Source organism: Pteronotus mesoamericanus, unplaced genomic scaffold (genome assembly GCF_021234165.1).
Source record: "Pteronotus mesoamericanus isolate MK-2021 breed Mesoamerican mustached bat unplaced genomic scaffold, CSHL_Meso_final scaffold_128, whole genome shotgun sequence".
Lineage (NCBI taxonomy): Eukaryota > Metazoa > Chordata > Mammalia > Chiroptera > Mormoopidae > Pteronotus > Pteronotus mesoamericanus.
This window is the reverse complement of record NW_026555305.1, coordinates 3,000,165-3,022,683: the sequence shown is the minus strand read 5'-3', so window position 1 is coordinate 3,022,683 and position 22,519 is coordinate 3,000,165. Positions and strand designations below refer to the sequence as shown.

General features: G+C 48.5%; 2 protein-coding genes across 2 annotated transcripts; both read left to right on the top strand.

Moving 5' to 3' along the window:
- Positions 1-542: 542 nt before the first annotated feature.
- On the top strand, positions 543-5,769 carry LOC129082467 (leukocyte immunoglobulin-like receptor subfamily A member 6). Its single transcript, XM_054588163.1, has 8 exons — positions 543-594; positions 756-1,031; positions 1,174-1,479; positions 1,692-1,988; positions 2,240-2,542; positions 3,829-3,951; positions 4,558-4,610; positions 5,641-5,769. The coding sequence occupies exons 1-8, from the start codon at positions 543-545 to the stop codon at positions 5,767-5,769; spliced, it is 1,539 nt and encodes a 512-aa protein (XP_054444138.1).
- Positions 5,770-18,863: 13,094 nt separating this feature from the next.
- LOC129082614 (leukocyte immunoglobulin-like receptor subfamily A member 5) lies at positions 18,864-21,675 on the top strand. The gene is made up of 5 exons (XM_054588345.1): positions 18,864-18,894; positions 19,056-19,091; positions 19,253-19,528; positions 19,661-19,967; positions 21,624-21,675. Exons 1-5 carry the CDS (start codon positions 18,864-18,866, stop codon positions 21,673-21,675), a joined length of 702 nt encoding a protein of 233 aa, XP_054444320.1.
- The last annotated feature ends 844 nt before the right edge of the window (positions 21,676-22,519 follow it).

Below are 22,519 nucleotides of genomic sequence, written 5' to 3'. Positions count from 1 at the left end.
ATTTGTGTGAGGTTGAGAAAACGAGTGGTCAGTTGTTGGCAAAGTCAGCCTGTTGAGTGACCAGTCAAGATGAGAACCTACCCTCTCTGAGCAGGAGGACAGACCAGATGGAGGGTCCTGGGAGTGAATAGAGGCCCCAGATCTGCGCTGAGCATCTCCAGAGGGCGAGAAGTCCTCCTGAGCCCACGTCATGGAAAAACCCAGAGCCTGGCCTGGGGCGGGACTGTCCCCTGGCTGTGGGTCCACAGAGATGGGAACCTAGAAGGGCAGTGGCCGCCCCTGACTCACCACATCCTGTGCGTCTCTGTCCTTCAGGCCCAGGGTCTCATCCACAGAGCGGGAGCACTCAGAGAAGATCGCATGATGACCATCTTCTATATTCTTTTCTGCCTCGGTCAGTGGTGGATGTGGGGAAGGAGCAGCAGGAAGGGATGGGGCAGCTGCACACACTTGTTCATCAGGAACCTCAGGGTTCAGATAGCTGGTGTGGTTGGGGCCTTAATATATTGGAATCAGCTCAAATATCTAGGAGCTTATCTGACATGGATTCTCTTCCAGGGCTGAGTTTGGGCCAGAAAACACACATGCAGAATGGTGAGTCCTCCCCAAGCCACCTGTCCCACCTCCCACTTCACTGCTGGGGCTCAGGAGGGAGCAAGAGGTCCTGCATTGAGGGGATAAAAGATGGTGGGCATGAGCTGAGCTGGGGGATGAGGGTGGGGAGTCTTTCTAACAAAGCTTCTGATTTCTTCCAGGGACCCTCCCCAAACCCACCATCCAGGCTGAGCCAGGCTCTGTGATCCCCTGGGGGAGCCATGTGACCATCTGGTGTAAGGGGACCCGGCAGGCCCAGGAGTATTATCTGTATAGAGGAAAAAAACATACGTTCTTAGACAGAGAGAAACCCCTGAAGTCAGGAGACAGAGACAAATTCTTCATCAAGATTACTGATGGAGGGAGATATTACTGTAAATACCGCAGCCTCACTGGCTGGTCAGAGCTCAGTGACCCCCTGGAGCTGGTGGTGACAGGTGAGAGGACACTCAGGGGTCCCAGCCCCAGGCTCTGCCCTCAGGAAGGGGGTGATCTCAGGGTGTCCCCCTCACAGCCCAGCCCTGGGGGACAGGAGGGAGGTGTGAGTTCCATTTACCGTGCTGCCTCCTTCTCTCCTAGAATTCTACAACAGCAAACCCAGCCTCTCGGCCCTGCCCAGCCCTGTCGTGACCTCAGGAGGGAATGTGACCCTCCAGTGTGGCTCATGGGCAGGATTTAACAGGTTCATTCTGACTAAGGAAGGAAAACACAGGCTCTCCTGGACACTGGACTCACAGCAACACCCCAGTGGGCAGTCCCAGGCCCTGTTCCCTGTGGGCCCCGTGACCCCCACTCACAGGTGGAGGCTCAGATGCTATGGTTGTTACAGAAACAGCCCCCAGGAGTGGTCTAACCCCAGTGATGCCCTGGAGCTCCTGGTCTCAGGTAAATCCCATTCCAGTTCCATCCATGGATTGAGACACCAGACAAGTTTTGGGATCTTTGCTGGGAGGGGAGCCCCATGTGAGAGGTGGGGAGAGGGGAGGGTAGTGGCTTCTGGGCCAGAGGCACAGAGAGAGACAGTGGGACCTGGGGCCAGGCCAGGGGGACGGTCCATGGGAGGGGCAGCCCCTGTCACTCACCTCTGGTCCCTGCAGGAGGCTCAGGGAAGCCCTCCCTCCTGACCCAGCAGGGCCCCATCGTGGCCGCTGGACAGAACCTGACCCTCCAGTGCCGCTCGGACCTCGGCTATGACAGGTTCGCTCTGTCCAAGGAGGGGGCACAGGACCCCCCCCAGAGCACTGCCCTGCAGCCCCAGGCGGGGCTCTCTCAGGCCGACTTCCCCCTGGACACGGTGCGCGGCTCCCACGGGGGCCGGTACAGGTGCTATGGGGGACACAACCTCTCCTCTGAGTGGTCGGCCCCCAGTGACCCCCTGGACATCCTGGTGGCAGGTGAGGAGCCAGTGGTTTCAGTCAGGGGCCCAGAGTCTGGTCAGGCCCTGCTGGGGGTCTCAGGTGGTGTTGGCCAGGACAAGGGGCCTGGCCTCCCCAGGGAGGGAGAGAGACAGAGAGAGAGGGGATAGGAGGGGAGGGGGAGATGCAGAGAAAAGAGAGACAGAGAGGAGGGTCCTCAGAAAGGGGCCTGGTGACTCTCAGGTCAGAACAGGGTGGGCGGCAGCCCCTCACCCACCCCCTCTCTCTAGGATGGCTCCCTGACAGACCCTCCCTCTCGGTGCAGCCGGGCCCCCCAGTGGCCTCAGGAGAGAAGGTGACCCTGCTGTGTCAGTCACAGAGCCCAAGGGACACCTTCCTTCTCACCAAGGAGGGGGCAGCTGATCCCCCCCTGCGTCTCAGACCACAGCCCCGAGCTCAGCAGCACCAGGCAGAGTTCTCCATGAGGCCCATGACCTCAGCCCATGGGGGCACCTATAGGTGCTACAGCGCAAACCACAGCAGCCCCTACCTGCTGTCGCAGCCCAGTGACGCCCTGGAGCTCATAGTCTCAGGTAAGGGACCCCTGACCATGACTTTCTTGGCTGTTAGCTTAGGTCCTTGTCCCCAGAGGAATTACAGGGTGAAAAGCAAGGGAGAGGGCTCTAGGGATGATCACGAAGTCATGTGTCCCTCAGAGACTCTGTTGCCCTTGCCTGCCATTTCTGCTCACCTGGGTTAGGAAGGCGGTAGGTGGGCAGAGGGAGTGTCTTTGGGGCCACAGAGCCGATGTAACAGAAGAGTCTGGGTGATTTGCAGAATGGTGGGTTAGTCCCAGACCTTGGCCCCACTTCTGTCCTCATTCCCAAAACCTTCAGTAGGCTCCAGCACCACCCCTCAACAGGGCTCATCCCCACATTTTGGGAGTCCCTGAGAACTCTGCTCAGATGAAGCACAGAGAAGCCCAGGGAAGTTCTGAGGGTCCATCTGGGGGTCTCGTGTCCCCCAGACACTCAGGGATGGACCTGTGTCCCAGGGGCTGGGAGTCAGGCAGAGATGCTGGAACCACAGGGTCCCCAGGGCTCTGAGGCTGGCAGGTGATGGTGGGGTGGTCATAGGGTAGAGATATGTTGGGGCCCAGGCTGGAGGAGGAGCCACGTTCCAATGGGCAGAAAGCCTCCCTGAAATCTCACTCCCATCCTGAATTCCCAGAACACTCGGAGGATCAGGAAAACCCCATCACAGATTCAGGTGAGAAGAGCAATACTTGAGATTCTCTGTGGGGAGGAGGTGAGGGCTGGTTCAGGTCCCAGCTCTGCTGCTCCTGCTGTGGGACTGGGAGGTCCTTCTCTTCTCTGAGCCTCAAGTTCATGTCTGTTCATCCCTGGTCTCTGCCTGCTCACAGGCCTGCAGTGACATAAGGGGCCTCACAGAGCTCAGGAAGGCAGAGCCCCCAGCCAGACCTTCCCAAGGGGACATCAGTGTTCACCCCACATTCCGTGTCCCTGCTGAGCTGGGGGGCAGGTCATAAAGCAGGACCCTCGGCTCCAGCTGAGACAGGACAGGCCCCTGCAGAGGAGGAGCCCAGAGTTCGGAGCTGGTGTCCCCAGGGGGCAGCATGGGGACAGGACGGGGAACCCATGTCCAGGGTCCGGTCCCTGCCCTGCCCCGGCCAGGCTGGGGGCCCTGGGGCACGTGGCTCACCTCTCTGAGCCCCCGGAGACTGGGCGGTGGGTCAGCGATCCCTGGTGCACGAGGGCTGTGAGGGTAGAGGAGATGAACCACAGACCCCCAGCACATGCCTTGCACACAGTAGGTGTTTATTAAATGGCATCTTGGCTCATTCATGACATCACTGGAACCCAAGGTCTCCAATGGCCCCTGAACATCCTGATCAGGGTCTCGGTGGCCCTCGCCCTGCTGCTCACCCTCCTCCTCTTCCTCTTCCTCCGACACCAGCGTTGGAGCAAAAACAGGACATCAGGTGAGTAGGGGACGGGGTGACCTGGGCCACAGGAGAGAGGGGCTCAGAGCACCTGCCACAGAAAAAACAAGTAGAGGGGGAAGGTCAGCTGAGAAACAGATTTCTCCAGAATCTCAGATTAGAAATTCTTGAAAGAAAGCACTCAATGTAGCAAAAATGCACAAATAAATGTAAGTTAATATTGCATGGTTTTCCATCTCCTGAAATAGGAAATTCACATGAAAGTGTGTTAAGGTTTCTTTCTTTCCCCTGGAATCACACAGGGTGGGGACCCTACCCTCCCAGGGCAGAGACTGTCCCTCTGGACAAGCCCTCTGGACAGGCTGATGTCTGACCTCCTGCAGATCTGCTGATGCCCAGGAAGGGCCCCTCTTGAGAGGAAGGGACAGAGGCCTTGGGGGTGGGGCACAGGGGTTTCAGAAGGCGATGGGGGAGAGGACACCCTGGGAGAGTGTGGGGTCAGGGGGGAGGGGGACGGAAATCCCCACTGTCTGACCTGGCCCTTCACCTCACCCTGGGTTAGTGGCCCATCTGGGAGCAGGTGGGTCTGCAGTCTTGAGATCGCGGGGACACTGCCAGAAGACACACCCCATTCTGTCCTAGCAGATGCTGCCGTGAAGGACCCACATCCTGGGGAGGGCGTGGAGCTGGACCCTCGGGTGAGACCCCTGCCCCTGTCCAGGCCTCCAAGGACCTTCCTGTTGCCCAGTTCACTCCAATGGTCCCTCCCCTGTGCTCCCCTTCCCTGGTTCTCAGCAGCATCCACACTGACCTCTCCTTCTGGGCACCAGGTCTTCCTGCTGTGACTCGCTCCTCCCATTTTACTCTGACCTCATGGCCCCTCCTGGGAGGTCCCCTGTGCTGGCCCCTCGTCCCCTGTCTGACCTTGGGCAGCCCCAGGTCTCAGGAGGAGGCACGAATGAGTGACTCACCCCAGGCCCCAGGGCCCCTTCACTCAGTCACGCAGCCGCCGTGACGGGAGCTCCCTGGGCACCGGCTCCATGTAGGGGCCGCGGCGCAGCCCAGAGCAGCCTGTCCCCACACTGGTCCAGCCCACCTGTGGGTGAGGGAGACACCTGCACACAGGTGATGGCGTCCTGGAGGGCCAGCTGCTGTGAAGGAGAATAAAGCAAGAGCAGGGGGTGGAGTGCGTGGTGAGGGGGGAGAGCAAACAGCAGGTGCAAAGGTCCTGAGGCAGGACATGCGCTTCAGCCAGATGGGCCGAGTGGGTGGAGCCAAATGAGCAGAGACAGTGGGTTAGGTTACGAGTCAGAACCATCGATGCCCCAGATGCCCCAAGGCTCAGGAAGCCCCTGCAATTCCGTCAGGACAGTGACCTCATCTGACCTGAAGTTTAAACCCTCACTCTGACACCATGTGGATGCTTGACCGGAGTATTCAACAGTGGGATCGAGGACATGCTGTCTCTGTCTCACTGTCTCTCTGCAGCAGAACAGGCCCCGTGACGACCCCCAGGGAGTGACATGTGCCCAGGTGAACTGTTCAAGATCAAGGCTCAGGCCAGGAATGGCCTCCTCTCCTTCTTCGTCATGGAGATTGTGGGACAAGAAGTGCAGACAAGCAGAAGGGGACAGACAGATGGACATTCAGGTGGGTCCCACCCTCTCCAGGCCGCAGGCTTCCCCAGCCCCAGCCACGTCTCATCTCTCTCACTGTCCCCTGCTCCAGGCCCAGGACGTGACCTGCGCCCAGCTGACCCACTTGACCCTCAGATGGGAGACAAGTGCACCCCCTTCCTCCCCATCAGAGGAGCTCCCAGCTGAGCCCAGCGTGTACGCTGCTCTGGCCGTCCACTAGCCCTGGAAGGGCCCAGACCCCACACTCCAGGGAGGGGGCCTGCAGGGTCCCCAGAAGGCACAGGAGCTGCCCCAAAGGACACTCAGCTAGTGACCCTGTCCAACCTGGTGAGCTGACACAAAATCCCAGTAGTTCCTGGGACCCTCTCAGTGTCCCCTGATTGTATAGTCAATGATAATCGCTATCCCCACCTTTTGGAAATAAAGCAAACACACTTCTCTATAATAGATGTGTGAACCAAAAGTGAAGTGAATGCTTTAGATTAACTGATCATGTAAATATTACACATCAAAACTGTGAAATGAGAAAAGTAAAAATCATGAATAAATATATTAGAAATTAAAAGTCATTTAAAAATCACTGCCCCTAGCTAGTATATCAAGACTTTAGAAAAAGGTGAAATGGAATTGTTAGATCCACAGACGATTAGATAGAAAGATGTTGCACGTATGCTCAATAGAATGAAGGTCTGCCATAAAACATGATGCAGTCCTTCCATTTGTGACAACCTGGATGGACCTAGGGGGTGTTATGCTGAGTGCCACAATTTGGACAGAGTAAGAATTCACTTCTATGTGGACTTTTTAACATCATAAAAACAAAAATAGACCTACAGGTGTCAATAAGCACAAATGGTTGCTGGGGGGAGGCACTGGAGTGGTGGGTGGAAAGGGGAAGATATTCAATCACGTGTGGTAACTTTGCATGAGACACATGGTTGCTGGACTTAGTGTGGGGCGCACATCGTGAGAGTCACGAGTGGAAAGGCCATGCAATACAGCTGCGACCAATACAATATTCCATGCCAATTATATTTTAATAACGGTATTCCATTAAAAATAAGTTGTATTCTCTAGGTCCATCCATGCGGTAACAAAAGGAAACATTTTTTTCTTTTTTACGGCTGAGTTGTATCCATGGTGGAATACACCACTCACAGAAAGACAAATACCATATGATTTTGCTTATATGTGGATTCTAATGAATAAAGTAAACTCACAAACAAAACAGAAACAGACTCGGGGATACAGAAAACAGACAGACAGCTGTCAGAGAGGAGGGAATTGGGGGCTGGGTGAAAAAAGTAAAGGAATTAAGCAAGGAAAAAACAACTCACAGGTACAGAAAACAGTATGGTGATTATGGTGGGGAAAGGGGCCAGGGGTATGTAGAGAAGAGAGACGGGGGGGATAAGTAGTGATGGAGACTTGACTTGGGGTGGTGAACACAGTACAACATATAAACGAGGTACTCTAGAAGTGTACTCCCCGAAACCTATGTAACTTTATTAGCCAATGTCACACCAATAAAGTCAATTGAAAAAGAAAAAAAATCCGGAGCAATGAAGGTAATAATATAAAGGTGATAGTTTTTAAATAATAGAATAACAATATAAAAATCTTTTTAAAAAATAATAGTTTTAATTCCTCACAAATAATTGTAAAAGAACAGCAAATTTTTCTAAATAAAAGTGTAAGAGGGAAAATGATAATGACAGGAGAAGTTACTATTGAGGATAAAAAAAAATATGCAGAGAGAAAGAAAAAGACTTAAAAATTCAGTTTTGAGCCCTGGCTTGTGTGGCTCAGTGGAATGAACCCCAGCTTGCGTGCCTAAGGGTCACTGGTTTGATTCTCAGTCAAGACACAGGCCTGGGTTGCAGGTCAGGACCCAGTAGGGGGCACGCGGGAGGCAACCACATGCTGATGTTTCTCTCCCTCTCTTTCTCCCTCCCTTCATCTCTGTCTAAAAATATATAAATTAGGATTTCAAAAGTAAATAAATGAATGAATGGGAAAAAATAAACTGACTTGGGTTTTGCAGAAAATAAAAATAAAAATAAAAATATATAAATTAAATCTTTTTTTAAAAATTCAGTTTTGAAAATGGTAATCACACTGTGGGAGTGGGGACTCGGATGCGTGGAGGAGGGCCAAAGGGGGGAAAATTGGGACAACTGTAATAGAATAATAATAAAAAATCTTAGCTTGAAAGACCAAGACAACACGGAAGAACACACATATTTCTAGTATTAAAGGTGAAACAGCAGAGAGCAGGACACTGTGCAGCCATTAAGAGATCAGAGCAGACCACTGTGAACAATTTGATGCCCATATATTAGGAATGAGAGAGACGCAAATTAAAACCACAATGAGATATCACCTCACAGCTACCTTTCAGGTTCTCTCTTTGCTTTTAAACGTTGAAATTTTACTTATAACGTGTCTTGTTGTAGGACTTTTGGGGTTCATCTTCACTGGGACTCTCTGTGCTTCCTGAACATTTGAGACTTTTTCCTCCACCAGCTTAGGAATATTTTCTGTCATTGTTTCATCAAACACTTTCTGTATCCATTGCTCACTCTCTTCTCCTGGTAGCCTAATGATGCAGATTATGTTACATTTCACATTGTTTCAAAGTTCTCTTACATTATTCTTCTTTTCTCTAAGTCTTTTTTTCCTTTTGCTGCCCAGATTGGGTGTTTTGTCCTACTTTGTTTTTTAATCACTGACACTGTCCTCTGCTTCCCCTAACCTAATTTTTCTCCCTTCCAGTGTATTCTTGATGTCAAATATGCTTTTCTTTACTTCTGACTGTTTTTTTTATGGTTTCTATGTCCTTTTTCATGCTCTTGTAGTTCTCCCTAAGTTCCTTGAGCACCTTTATAACCATTACTTTGAACTCTATATCTGATAAACACTTGCCTCCACTTCATTGAGCTCTTTTTCTGGGGATTACTCCTGTTTCACTTATATTTTATTTATGGCCCATTTCTTTGTCTTCCCTTTTAGCTGTCTCATTGTGTTTTGGGGTATTTTTTTTGTATTACATAAATCTTCTATGAGTCCCAGTCTTTGTGTGGTGGCTTTATATAGGTCAGAGATGTCCTGTGGGACTCATTATTTCAGTCTCCCTGATCTCCTTAGCTGGGTGCTCTAGGAACATTTATTTTGGGGGTTTTGTGAGCCCTCTGGCTGGGGCTGAGATTATTATATGCTGGCTGTGGTACAAGTGCTGATCAAAATGTAAACAATAAGTAAAAAAAGAAAAAGAAGAAAATAAAAAAATATATATGGTAATAAATAATATTATATATCAAAGACCTATATATTAAAAACATAAAAAATGTAGATTACAAAGGAAAAAGTGAGAAAAACAGAAAGGAAAACAAATAAGGGAAAACCCAAAAAGAATAACAAAAAAAGAGAGAGTATTTGTGTTTCTCTGAGCGGCTTATTTTGCTGAGCAGAGTAACCTCCCACCTATCCACACTGTCTCATTGGGCCAGAGCTCCTCCTTGTGTCCCCCATGCACATGGAACCTTGTGTTTCATGGCGTGAATGCACCACAGCTTTTTCATCCACCCATCTGCTTGGGTACTTGGGCTGTTTCCAGATCCTGGCTATTGTAAATAACACTGCAATGGACATAGGGATACATATATTCTTTCTGATTTGTGTTTTGGGATTGTTAGGCTATACTCCCAGAAATGGGTTCACTCAGTCAAAAACAAGCCCATTTTATTTTCTTTTATTTTCATATGGTAAGGAAACTGTACACTGTTTTTCACAGTGGCTGCACCAGTCAGCATTCCCACCAATGGGGTGTTGGGTTCCCTTTTTTCCACATCCTCACTAGAACTGTTTATTTGCTGATTTATTGAAGGTAGCCTTTCTGGAAGGTATGAGGTGATACCACAGTGTAGTTTTAATTTGCATCTTTCTGATGATTATTGATGTTGAGCACTTCATATGTGTGTATTGGCCAACTGTATGCCCTCTTTGGGAAATTGTCTAGTTATGTTGTTTGCCCATTTTAATTGGATTGTTTGTCTTCCTAATGTTGAGTTGTATCAATTGTTTACATCTTTTAGAAATTAATCTCTTATCTGATGTATCATCGGTGAATATTTTCTCCCATACAGTGAGTTCCTTTTTTTTGTTCATGGTTAACTTTGCTGTGCAAAAGCTTTTCAATTTGATGCAGTCCCAGTTATTCATTTGTTTCTTTTTTTGCCCCTTGCCCTAGGAGAGGTATTGGCAATAATGTTGCTCTGCAAAATATCTGCTGTTTTACTGCCTATGTTTTCTTCTAGGAATTTTATGGTTTTACAACTTACATGTAAGTCTTTTGTTCATTTTTAGTCTATTTTTGTGTATGGTGTGAGCTGATGGTCCAGTTTTCCCAACACCATCTTTAAAAGAATTTGTTGTTTTTCCATTGTACATTCTTCCCTTTGTCAAAAATCAATTGACCATATAGTTGTGGGTTCATTTCTGGGCTCTCCATTCTCTTCCATTGATATATGTGCCAGTACTTATGCCATTACCAGGCTGTTCTGATTACAATGGCTTTGTAATATAGTTTGATATCTGGTGTTGTGATACCTCCAACTTTCTTCTTCTTTCTGAAGAGGACTGAAGCTATTCATGGTCTTTTGGGGTTCCATATGAGTTTTTGGAATATTTGTTATAGGTCTATGAAATTTGCCATTGGTTATTTTAAGAAGGATTGTGTTGAATATGTAGATTGTTTTTGGTAGTATGGGCATTTTAATGATGTTAATTCTTCCAACCATGAAGATGGTATATGCTTCCACTTGTTTGTATCTTCCTAAATTTCTTTCTTCAATGTTGTACAGTTTTCCAATTACAGGCTTTTTACCTCCTTGGTTCAGTTTATTCACAGGTACTTTATTTTTTGTTGTTCTTGCTATAGTAAATGGGATTGTTTATTTAGTTTCTTTTTATAATTTTTGATGTATAAAAGTGCCACTGATTCCTGAATATTAATTTTGTATTCTGGTACCTTGCAGAATTCACTTATTAGACCTAGTAGGGGTTTTTTTTGGGGGGGGGGATTCTTTAATGTTTTCTGTGCGCGATATCATACTGACTGAATAATGAAAATCATTCAGTGAATAATGGATAGTGAATAATGAAAGCTTTTCTTCCTCCTTTGGATACCTTTTATTTTTTCCTCTTGACTGATTGCTGTAGCCAGCACTATGTTGAATAAGAATGATGAAAGCAGGCATCTCTTTCTTGTTACTCATTTTAAGGGAGATGTTTCTAGTGTATGTCCAGTAAGTATGATTCTGGCAGTGGGTTTGTCATAAATGGCCTTTATTTATTAAGGTGTGTTCCCTCAATTCCCACTTTGCTGAGAGTTCTTAATCATAAATGAGACCTCCACCTAATGAAATAGTTTTTTATTTATTGATATGATCATGTGCTTTTTACCCTTCATTTGTTTATGTAGCCTACCCTGTTTATTGACTCGTGGATATTGGGCCAACCGTGCATTCCCAGAATACAGCCCATTTGACTATGGTGTAAAATTTTTTAATGTATTGCTGGATCTGGTTTGCTAATATTTGGGGGGATATTTAAACATCTATGTTCATCAGGGACATAAGCTTAATTTTTTCTTTCTTTGTACTGTTTTTTCTGGTAACAGAGGCATGGACACATGGACAAACTGACCGTTGTCAGAGGGAAGGGGGCAGGTGGGACTGGATGGAGGAAGGTGAAGGGATCAGCCAAAGGACATATGTGCATAACCCACAGACACAGACAACTTGTGGTGACAGCTGGAGGGAAGGGGCCTGGGGATGGGTGGAGATGGGCCGCTGGGTGGAAACGTGGATGTCTGTAATAGTGTCAACACTAAAAATAAGGGAATAAAAGAAAAAAGAAATTCCTGACATTTGAGAGATCATGAATGGAGCTTGATCACCTTTTGGTAACTCAGCCAGATCACACAGAGAAAGGTCAATACTGCATGACTTCACATACACGATGAATCTCTGAAAGCCAAATGTGTAGAAACAGAAAGTAAAATGTGGTTACCACAGCGAGTGTAGGAAAAGGAGAGATGTTGGTCAAAGAGCATCAGCTTTCATAGAAGGGACCTTGAGAGAATCAAGATGGCAGAGGAGTGAGTGGAAGGCACACTGACCTCCTCCCAGGACCAACCTAGAATTACAACTAAATTGTGGACAAATCACCTGGAACAAACAACTGAACAATACTGATAGAGGAACCTTGTAACCTCAGAGAAAGAATCAGCTTTAGTGCAACCTAACTGGTAAGGAGTGCGGTAGAGACTCAAGAAGGCAGGCGGGGCCCCCACGGGTGGCAGCACCAGAAGGATATTGAAATGGCCAGTTGGATCCCTCTGAGAAAAGTGGGGTCTAAATCAAAAGTAGGGGCCTCCAGCCTACAGCACCAGAGCCAAACAAGTACACAGAAAACAGCCATCTGTGAAAAGTGACAGGGTTGCTCTCTGCCAGAGACAGGTGGCTGGAGGCGCATAAAGTCATTTAAAGTGACAATGCATAAATTTTTATTTGCAGCCACTTACCCTGGTCTCCAGCAAAGGCAGGGGGAGAGTGGGCAGGAGACTTCTGAGGAGAGACTGGGGAAGGAGTCTTTTGGGAGAGAACTGAGAGAGTGGAGGGCGGGATCACGATGCTGACTAATCCCCCATACGGCAGCAGCCATCTTGCTCAGGCAGAGACCACTCCCCTGAGCAGCAACAGCCTCAGAGGACCCAATAACCCCACCCCCATGAGGAACTCTGCCCCTCCCTGTGCTATCTAAGCCACCTGCTGAGTGTAGAGTGGCAGCCACAGATAGTAGATTTCTGGTTAAAGGGTGCAGAGCGGTCTGGAGACATTTGAGGAGATACTTCGGACAGAGGCTTTGGGGAGAGAACAGAGAGAGTAGCCAGCAGGATCCTGGTGCTACTCCTCCGCCATACAGCAGAAGTGATCGTGCTCAGGCAAAGACCACTCCTCTGAGTGACAGCAGCATGAGAGGACCCAATAACACTGCTCCAGGAGAAATTCTGCCCCATCCTTGCTCCCTAAGCCAGGCTGCTGAGTGCAGAGTGAATAGATGAACAGCTGAAGGGGACAGCCACAGTCAATTCCTGGAAGTCTTGAACCGACTGCCTAAGATCAGACAGAGACAACATCTGACATTATCAGAGGCAGATCCAGAAAGAAAAACAGTGGTCTCCTACCATAGAAGTTCACACCACAAAGTCAGGAAATCAAGAAAGATCAGTTTAAGAAGCAGAAGCAAAAAAGAAGAATCTCACAAATAATGGGGAGACAAAGAAATACCCCCCACTCAAAGGGAAAGGAGGAATCCCACAAAGAGGACAGAATGAAATAGAGGCAGATAAACACTCAGATATTGAGTTCAAAACAATGGTTCTAAGGAAGCACAATGAGCTCAGTGAGCTCAGAGGGAATTACAAAAAAGTACAGGGAAACTACGAGGAACTTACTGCAAACTATATCAGCATGAAATAGGACATAGAAACTGTCAATGAGAAGCAAAAGGAAATGAAGTATACAATTTGTGAATTGAAGAACACAGTAGAAGGAATCCAAAACAGGCTGGATGAAGCTGAAAATCGAATCAACGAGCTGAAGGGCAAGGTAGAAAAAAGCTCCCAGAAAGAGCAAGAAAATGAAGAGACTCAAAAAGAATGAAGAGGCATTTAGAGAAATGCAGGACAATATGAAATGTAATAATATCCGGGTAATAGGGATCCCAGAAGGAGAAGAGGATGAGGAAGGGGTAAAGAACCTGTTTGAAAAAGTAATGATGGAAAACTTCCCTAATTGGAGGAAAGAAAAAGTCACACAAGTCCAGGAAGCACAGAGGGTCCCATTCAAGGGGAATCCAATGAGGCCCACTCCAAGACTCATCATCATTAAAATGTCAAAGAGCAAATACAAACAGAGAATCCTAAAGGCAGCAACAGAGAATGAGGTAGTAACATAGACGGGAGCCCCAATACAGCTAACAGCTGACTTCTCAACAGAAACACTGCAAGCCAGAAAGGAATGGCAAGAAATATTCCAAATCATGAAAAGCAAAGGCCTGCAACCAACACTGCTCTACTCAGCAAGACTCTCAATTAAAATGGAAGATGAAATAAGGAATTTCCCCGACAAAAGAAGGCTAAAAGAATACACTTCCACCAAACCAGCACTGCAAAATATGTTAAAGGGACTGCTTTAATGAAGAAAAAGAATCTCTGAATACGCAGTTTCTTTTACAGTCATCAATATTTGATATTACCAATATTTTTAATACATATTAATCTGATTATGACAATGATGTGTTACTTTAATTGTTTCCTTATTATTTGTTGAAACTAAACCAGTCTTTGTACATTTCTTGCCTATCTATTTTTTTGAAAAAGCTTTAAATGACTTTTTGGTATTCTTTATCCATTTATTGATTAAAAGTTTGTAGAATTTTTTTCCCTAAAAAAAAAGAAAAAACTATTAACCCTTTTTCAGATGTGTGGCAAATATTTTCCTATTCTATTACTTATCCCTTAACTTTTTATATATGTAGATCACTATAGAGTCTTAAATGTTTAATATAGTCATATTGTCAATATTTTACTTTATAGCTTCTTGGTTTGAATATTTTACTTCAGGGCAAGAAAAATAATAGTTTGTATTATCTCCTACAACTCCTTAGATTCTACATATTGATTTTTAACTCACCTGAACATTTCTTGTATCATGTATGAAATAGGGCTCTATATTTGTTTTATTCCAAGTAGTAGTGGTCCATGCATCTTATTTGTTGAATAAGCCTTATTTATTTTATTTTATTTTTTAATTAATTAATTTACTTTTTCAAATACATTTGTCTCTGCCTACCCCCCACCACTTTCCCTTGCCCCCTCCCTCCCTCCATCCCTCCCTCTCTCCCTCAACTCTTCCCCTCTGGTTTTGTCCATGAGTCCTTGCTATATGTTCCTTGACTTTCCCCTTCCCTTCCTTTTCCCCCCGCCCCTGCTCCCTCCTTCCCTCTTGTCTCTGTTGGTTTCTTTTCCTTTCAGTGTTGCTGGTCTTATTTTCCTTGCATCTTTGTATTGTTGGTTAGGTTCCACTTATAGGTGAGATCATATGGTATTTGTCTTTCGCTCCCTGGTTTATTTCGCTTAGCATAATGCTTTCGAGTTCCATCCATGCTGTCGCGAAGTTTAGTAGTTCTTTTTTTCTTTCTGCTGCGTAGTATTCCATGGTGTAAATGTACCATAATTTTTTGATCCAGTCATCTACTGATGGGAATTTAGGTTGCTTCCAACACTTGGCTATTGTAAATTGTGCTTCTATGAACATTGGGGTGCATAGGTTCTTTTGAATTGGCGTTTTGGGATTCTTAGGGTATAGTCCCAGCAGGGGAATCACTGGATCAAAAGGCAGTTCCATTTTCAGCTTTTTGAGGAAATTCCACACTGCTTTCCACAATGGCTGCACCAGTCTGCATTCCCACCAACAGAGTACTAGTGTTCCCTTTTCTCCACACCCTCGCCAGCACCTGTTGTTTGTGGATCTGTTTATGATGGCCATTCTGACCGGTGTGAGATGGTACCTCATTGTGGTTTTGATTTGAATTTCTCTGATGGCTAGTGATGCTGAGCATCCTTTCAAATGCCTCTGGGCCCTCTGTATCTCCTCCTTGGAAAAGCATCTGCCCAGGTCCTTTGCCCATTTTTTGATTGGATCGTTTTTCTTCTTGGAGTGGAGTCATGTGAGTTCTTTATATATCTTGCAGACCAAACCTCTATCTGATATATCGTTAGCAAATATATTTTCCCAGAGTTGGCTCCCTTTTCATTTTGCCGATGTTTTCTTTTGCCGTGCAGAAGCTTCTTATTTTGATGAGGTCCCACTTGTTTATTCTTTCCTTTATGTCCCTTACTTTAGGAGATATATCAGTGAAAAAATTGCTGTGTGGGATATCTGAGAGTTTCCTGCCAATGTTCTCCTCTAGGACTTTGATGGTGTTGCGACTTATATTTAAGCCTTTTATCCATCTTGAGTTTATTTTTGTGTATGGTGTCAGCTGATGACCCAATTTCAATTTTTTGCATGTAGCTGCCCAGCTCTCCCAACACCATTTGTTGAAGAGGCTGTTATTGCTCCATTTTATGCTTCTGCCCCCTTTGTCAAATATTAGATGCTCATATACACCTGGGCTTATTTCTGGGCTTTCTATTCTGTTCCACTGGTCTATAGAACACAGTCGACGATGAACAAAATGAACTAATGAAGATGATCAAACTACAGGCATGAAACCCTGGCACAGAACGACAGAGACGAGAGAGGAGGGCGAGGAGGGACGATAGTGGATGAAAGGGGAAGGGACTAGTGAAAGAACACGTGTGCATGACGCATAGACACGCACTGCAGAGTGGGGATGGACTGTGAGAGCAGGGGGTGTGATGGGCAGGGGAGAGCAAAGGGGGAAATGGGACAACGTAATAGAATGGCAATTTAAAAATTATTTTAGGAAAGCTTACCACAAACAATGAGTATTTTTTACCTTTGTGTAAAGAAAAACTAACTGGCTAACTCTTCAGTCTGTCATCCATCTTGCATTTTTTTGCATATGGGGTAAAGCAGGGGTCAAGTTCAGTTTGGTCCATAGACACCCCCCCAGCTGGCCCTGCACCGGTGACGTGTGGAACAGGGTCAGCCCTCTGCACTCCAGGCGTCTCTGTCATGATCACGTGACTCTGCACTGCCTTCCCTCTGCTCCATCAGGCAAGGTATCTCTGCTTTTCACTTTCTGAAACTTCCTCCGTCTTCATCTACATCTCAATGACTGATTTCCTTTCCCTCATACCTCCGGCAGTGTAAATTCTGAGCCCACTTGTTGCGGGGGGCGGGGGGGGACGTGGGGTTGGTACCACTGGGCTACAAATGGAGGAAGTGAGAGCAACGGAGGAAGCAGGCTGTTCAAGGGTCCTTCAGCCATTCGGGATGTGGTATTGCAGCAACTGATATTTCAAGTGTGGTGGGTATTTTTCTGTCTCTAACGGAACTCCCGTGAGTCTCCATTTTTCCTGACTCCTCAAGAGTCTCCACAGGTCAAATAAGTTCTTGACACTCAACATCAAAAGTGCTCTGTGGAGGGAGAAATGACTCAAATGTTTCACCCCAAGGAGAGGGATTGAGAAACAGCCCACTTCTCTCAGACACACAGAGTTGGGTGGACACAGTGTGAGACATGGACCCTACGTTCCAGGGCCAAAAGGAAGCACTGAGCTCTCCTTGGGGAGCAGAGTGTTTGCACACACTCTCGGGCTCGTCCCACCCCCGTCCCCTTGCTCATCGTCATGATGGCTTCTTGGGTCCCTAGTCATCAAGGCAGGGAGCGAAGGTCACCCTTCATGTTACCAAGGCAGCAGCCACCTTCTGCTGCACCTTCTGCTGGGTTCTTAGTCCTGCACCCTTTGTCTCTTCTCCCAGACACCCTCCACTCAGTCTTCCCAACCGTCTTCAGGAATCTCTCCATTTCTGCTCAAAATCCTTCCATGGTTCTCACTCATTTTAGGGTCATTCATTTTAGTTCTGAACTAATGGTTATTTATGATCATCCACATGGGACCCTACACCATCAGCTGTCCCTTCTGCTGTCACCCACCAGCAGGGGTAGTTACCTGTGAACACACAGTCACTCACACACTCAATCTCAAACACTGATGCACACATACACTTACTCACAGACTGACCCATATACCTCATAGATACACTCACGCGCATACACGTAGTCACACATACTCCTGCAGACATACATACCCACACAACCACACACACCCTCACACACACTCACACAACCACTCCCACATATACACTCACACACATACGCAGTTACACACACCTACAGACACATTCACTCCATTTCCCATTGATCATTTCTATTCTCCTCCGTATCTGCTTCTCAGGGTTATACAGAAGTAGCAAATTCCTTCCCTACTTTCCCGCTAAAAGCCCAGGACCAGAAGTAAAACTGGGATTTCTTCTCCTCCTTCTCTTCTGTACATGTGATGTGACAGCTAAAAACCATGCATGATACATGGTAAATCCTTGTAAGCCTTTGATCTAATATTCTCGGACACATGGGATTGGAGTTCAATTAGTGCTGACATTATGTTTGATTTACACATATTGTATTGCTCTAGTTCCTTTGTAATACACAGCCCATATGAGATTCATAACTCGGTCTGATTGTGGCCATCCATTCCTGCATATGCCTTTGCCTCACAGATTTAATCCTACGTCCTTGCGCGGGGTGAACCTGCCTTTGACCAGCCACCAACTCACCCTGCCTCAGTGCTATCAGCCAGTCTCTGTCACTAGGGTTCCCTCTTTTTTTTTCCTTTCATTCTCACTCCCTCCTCCTCGGGTTTCACCTCATTAAACAGCCCTTCCCTCAGCCCTGGCTTGGGGTCTTACTTAGCTTGGAGTGTCACCAAATACGCTCCAAGAAAAGTTGTGAGCTCACCTCGTGCCCAGTCCGGACACATAGGAGAGGTGAGCAATCAATGTTTTTCTCTCTCATCAGTGTCAATCTGCCTGTCTCTCCCTTCCTCTTTCTATAAAATCAATAAATATATCTTTACATGAGGATAAACGGTCAAAAAAAACAGCTGTTCCTTCACCCACAGCGTAGTCATGGTCCCAGGTGTTCTCATATTTTTTCTCATTTCTCCTGTGTAAGTAAAGTCATTTCCACTTTAGACTTAGAATGTTCACTTTGTGCTACAAAGGAGCTCTGAGGATACAGAGAATCCGACTCCTGAATTATGAGTGTATTCGTTTCTGGCACGAGTATTTGACTGCACTAGGAGACCATAAATATTTGTTTACGGACGAGTCAGATATGGAAGTAAATTCCGTTAGTGGGAACCTGAGAAAAAAGTAGCAAAGTCTATTTAGAATAAGTCTATTGGTGGTCAGCTGAGGATGGCAGCCTGCGTCCGCCCATTCTGAGAAGGAGCACAGAGCAGACAGAGGGTCACGGGGGTGAGAAGAGGCCCCAGATCTGGGCGGAGCGTCTCCAGAGGATGAGGAGTCCTCCTGAGCCCTCGTCACGGAGAAACCCAGAGCCCAGGGCGGGGCCGTCCCCTTGCTGTGGGTCCACAGAGATGGGAAGCCAGGAGGGCGACAGCAGCCCCTGACTCACCACATCCTGCGCGTCTCTGTCCCTCAGGCCAGGGTCTCATCCACCTGCAGTGTGGGGACACTCAGAGCAGACAGGATGATGTCCATCCTCCTTGCTCTTTTCTGCCTCGGTCAGTTGTGAGGACATGGGGACGGGGTAGCGGGAGATGGGGCAGTGGCACATTCTTGTTCATGGGGAACACCAGTCTCAGTAGCTAAAGGGGTGGAGGCTCTAAGAAAAGGGAATTGGCTCCAAAATCTGTGTGCAAACCAGACAGAGATTCTATTCCAGGGCTGAGTCTGGGCCAGGAAACACTCGAGCAGAATGGTGAGTCCTCCCCAGACCCCCTGTCCCACCTCCTACTTCATCCTGCGGCTCAGGAGGGAACAAGATATCCTGGGATGAGGGGATAAATTGGGGAGACAAGGGCTGAGCTGGGGGATGCGGGAGGGGAAGGGCTTTCTAATGCAGCCTCTGATTTCTTCCAGGGACCCTCCCCAGACCCACCATCTGGGCTGAGCCAGGGCCGGTGGTCCCTTCAGAAAGCTCTGTCACCATCTGGTGTCAGGGGTCCCTGGAGGCTCAGGAGTACTGTCTGTGGAACAAAGATATGGATATATTCTGGAACAGACAGAAACCAGTGGCGACGACGGACAAGGCCAACTTCTCCATGGAAGACCCCTATGCAGGGAGATATTATTGTAAATACCGCAGCCCCACTGGCTGGTCAGAGCTCAGTGACTCCTTGGAGCTGGTGCTGACAGGTGAGGGGGTCCCAGCCTCAGGCTCGGCCCTCAGGAAGGGGGATGTTCCCAGGGTGCTTCCCCTTTACAGCCCATCCTAGGGGACGTGCGGGAGGTTGACCACTTCTACCTCGCTGCCTCCTTCTCTCCAAGGATTCTATGGCAAACCCAGCCTCTCAGCCCTGCCCAGCCCTGTCGTGACCTCAGGAGGAAACGTGACCCTCCAGTGTGCCTCACTGGAAGGAGTGGACAGGTTTGCTCTGATTAAGGAAGGGGAAAGCGAGCACTCCTGGACCCTGGACTCACAGCCTGACCCCAGTGGGCAGTCCCAGGTCCTGTTTCTTGTGGGCCCCTTGACCCCCAGCCACAGGTGGACGTTCAGATGCTATGGATATTTTAGGAAGCACCCCGTGGAGTGGTCTCACCCCAGTGACCGCCTGGAGCTCCTGGTCTCAGGTGAGTGGCCTCTGACCCCATTTGTTCTGAGCACAGTCGGCTCAGGGTCCTGTCCCCTGCAGACATCTGAGGTTGGTTGAAGAATGAGGAGCTGTGAGTGATGGTATCCCAGCAGAGACCTTACCCCAGAGACCCTCCCAGCCCTGCCCGCCCCAGTTGGGAAGGTGGAAGGGGAGAAGGGGGAGTGTCTTGGGGGCCACAGAGCAGATGGAGTAGAAGAGTCTGGGTGATATGATGACCCCAGGGTTATTCCCACACCCTCACCCACTCTGTCCTCATTCCCAGGACCCTCTGGAGGCCTCTGTCCCCCACCCACAGGGTCTGTCTCCACAGCCGGTGAGTCCCTGTGAACTCTGCTCAGAGGGAGCACAGAGCAGCCCAGGACGTTTTGAGGGTCCATCAGGGGGTCACGTGTCCCCCAGACACTCTGGGGTAGGGATGTGTCCCAGGGCCTGGGAGTCAGGCAGAGATGCTGGAACTGCAGCATTCCAGGGCACGGAGGCTGGCCGGTGATGGAGGGATGGTGGAGACAGAGGGACATGTTGGGGCCATGGCTGGGGGAGGGACAGCTGGACTCAAGTGGGGAGAAGGCAGCCTGACCCCTCACCCCCATCTGCAATTACCAGGAAGCTCAGAGGATCAAGGAGGCTCCAGCAGACATTCCGGAGAGCAGACCTGTAAGTGAGGGTCTCTGGGGAGCTCATGGGTCCCAGTTCAGGTCCCGCCTCTGTGGCTCTCACTGTGGAGCTCAGGGTCACTTCTCTGCTCTGAGTATGAAGTTCCTGTCTGGCCCCCTCCTGTTCACAGGCTTGTGGTGACATCAGTCACTTCAGGGGCCTCACAGAGCTCAGGAAGGCAGAGCCCCATCCCACCCAACGTCCTTCTTTCTAGAATGGCTCCATGACAGACTCCACCTCGGTCCAGCCAGGCCACGTGGTGGCATAAGGAGAGCATGTGACCCTGCTGTGCCCGGCATGGAACCTGAGGGATACTTTCCTTTGACCATGAAAGAGTCAGAGCATTCCCCCCTTGCCCAGTTCCTCAGGAGTCTTGTGACCTCTCCCCATGGGGGACATCCACAGGTGCTAGAACTCACACAGCACCTCCCCATGGCTGTGGGGAACCCTGGAGCTCCTGGCCTCAGGTGAGCCGACATATAGCCTGCTCTGTCTGTGCTCACTCATTTCAGGGCTCTGTCTCTTCAGAGTCCAAGGGAGTTATAAATGGGGGAGTTGGGAGGTCTCCACAGAAGAGGGTGCTCAGTAAACCCTGACTGCAAACCCTCCATGTATCCGAGATCATCAGCTGTTGACTTAGTGGGAGCTCAGCTAGAGCTGAATAAGCGTGGGGTTTGCCTCTCAGACAGAGCACAGAGCACAGCACTGAAACATTTCTATATTGCGACCACTTTGTTACTAATCCTGAGCTCAGGGGCACAGTTAACTCTTGTCCAAAGTGGCCTGCGCAGGTTCAGAGACCTAGAGGCTGAGATAATTGAAGGAGGAGATAGGGTACCTGGCAGAGTAGAGACAGGGCTCATGAAGGGACCATATAGAAGTTTTGATCTGAATAGTGAGGAATTGGAGACCCTATACCCCACGAGAAAGTCTCCTGTCTCCCCAGGACCTCAATCACACCCTCATTTCATTACTCTCCAGAGAGCCGACCTCAGCCCATCAGAAAAGAAGTCCAACCCTAAGACTGGGGAGTAGCAGAAACGCTCAGTTAATGGGCTGGGTGCAGAGGGGAGGTCATGTCCTGCCAGAGGGAGAAAGGTGTCCAGGGTGGACACCATGGATGGTGGGGTGACTCTGTCTTCTCTGGCCTCTGTCATCTCTTTTCCCACATTTCTGAACCTCCCCCCAGACCACACAGTGGAGGTTTTCTTCGGCATGGGCGTGGCTGGGGGTGCTGGTGGTCCTCGGGGTGCTGCTGCTTCAGGGTTACACGAGTCAGCGAGAGGAGGGCCCACGATGCCGCCAGGACACCAACACAGAGGGGCACTTTTCAGAGTGGGGGAGCCGTGGAGCCCATCAGATGGCCCAGGAGGTGGTGAAGGACAGTCTGACCACAGGTGGGGAACTGTCTGCTGACAATGTCAAGGGGAGTAAATGAGGTCTGGGTGCAGGGAGTGCCTGAGTGCTCCCTGTGCAGGGCTCCTCCTCCATTAAATGCCCACTTTTCTCTCCCTTTATCTTTGCCGACTTTGTGCAATGACCCCCATTCTTTATTCACCCCTATGAAAGGAGGATCCATCCCACAGGGCTCGTTTGGGTCCGCACATCTACAACCTCATGTTCTCTTCCATGGCTCATGTCATAAAGTGTTCTTTATTTCCAATTACGACATGACCAGATGGACATTATTGAGTCTTCATCTCCTCGGTTCACAAGACTTAACCCGGAATCACTCAACCAATACATGGGGAAACATCGCTGTGACCCAGGAAAGACAAGTCCAAACAGATGCCTACCACCCAGTCTAGCACCCCACAATCCTTCCAGTCTCCATCGGATGACATGTGTACCATTTCCCCAGAACTGGCATCGCTTCGTG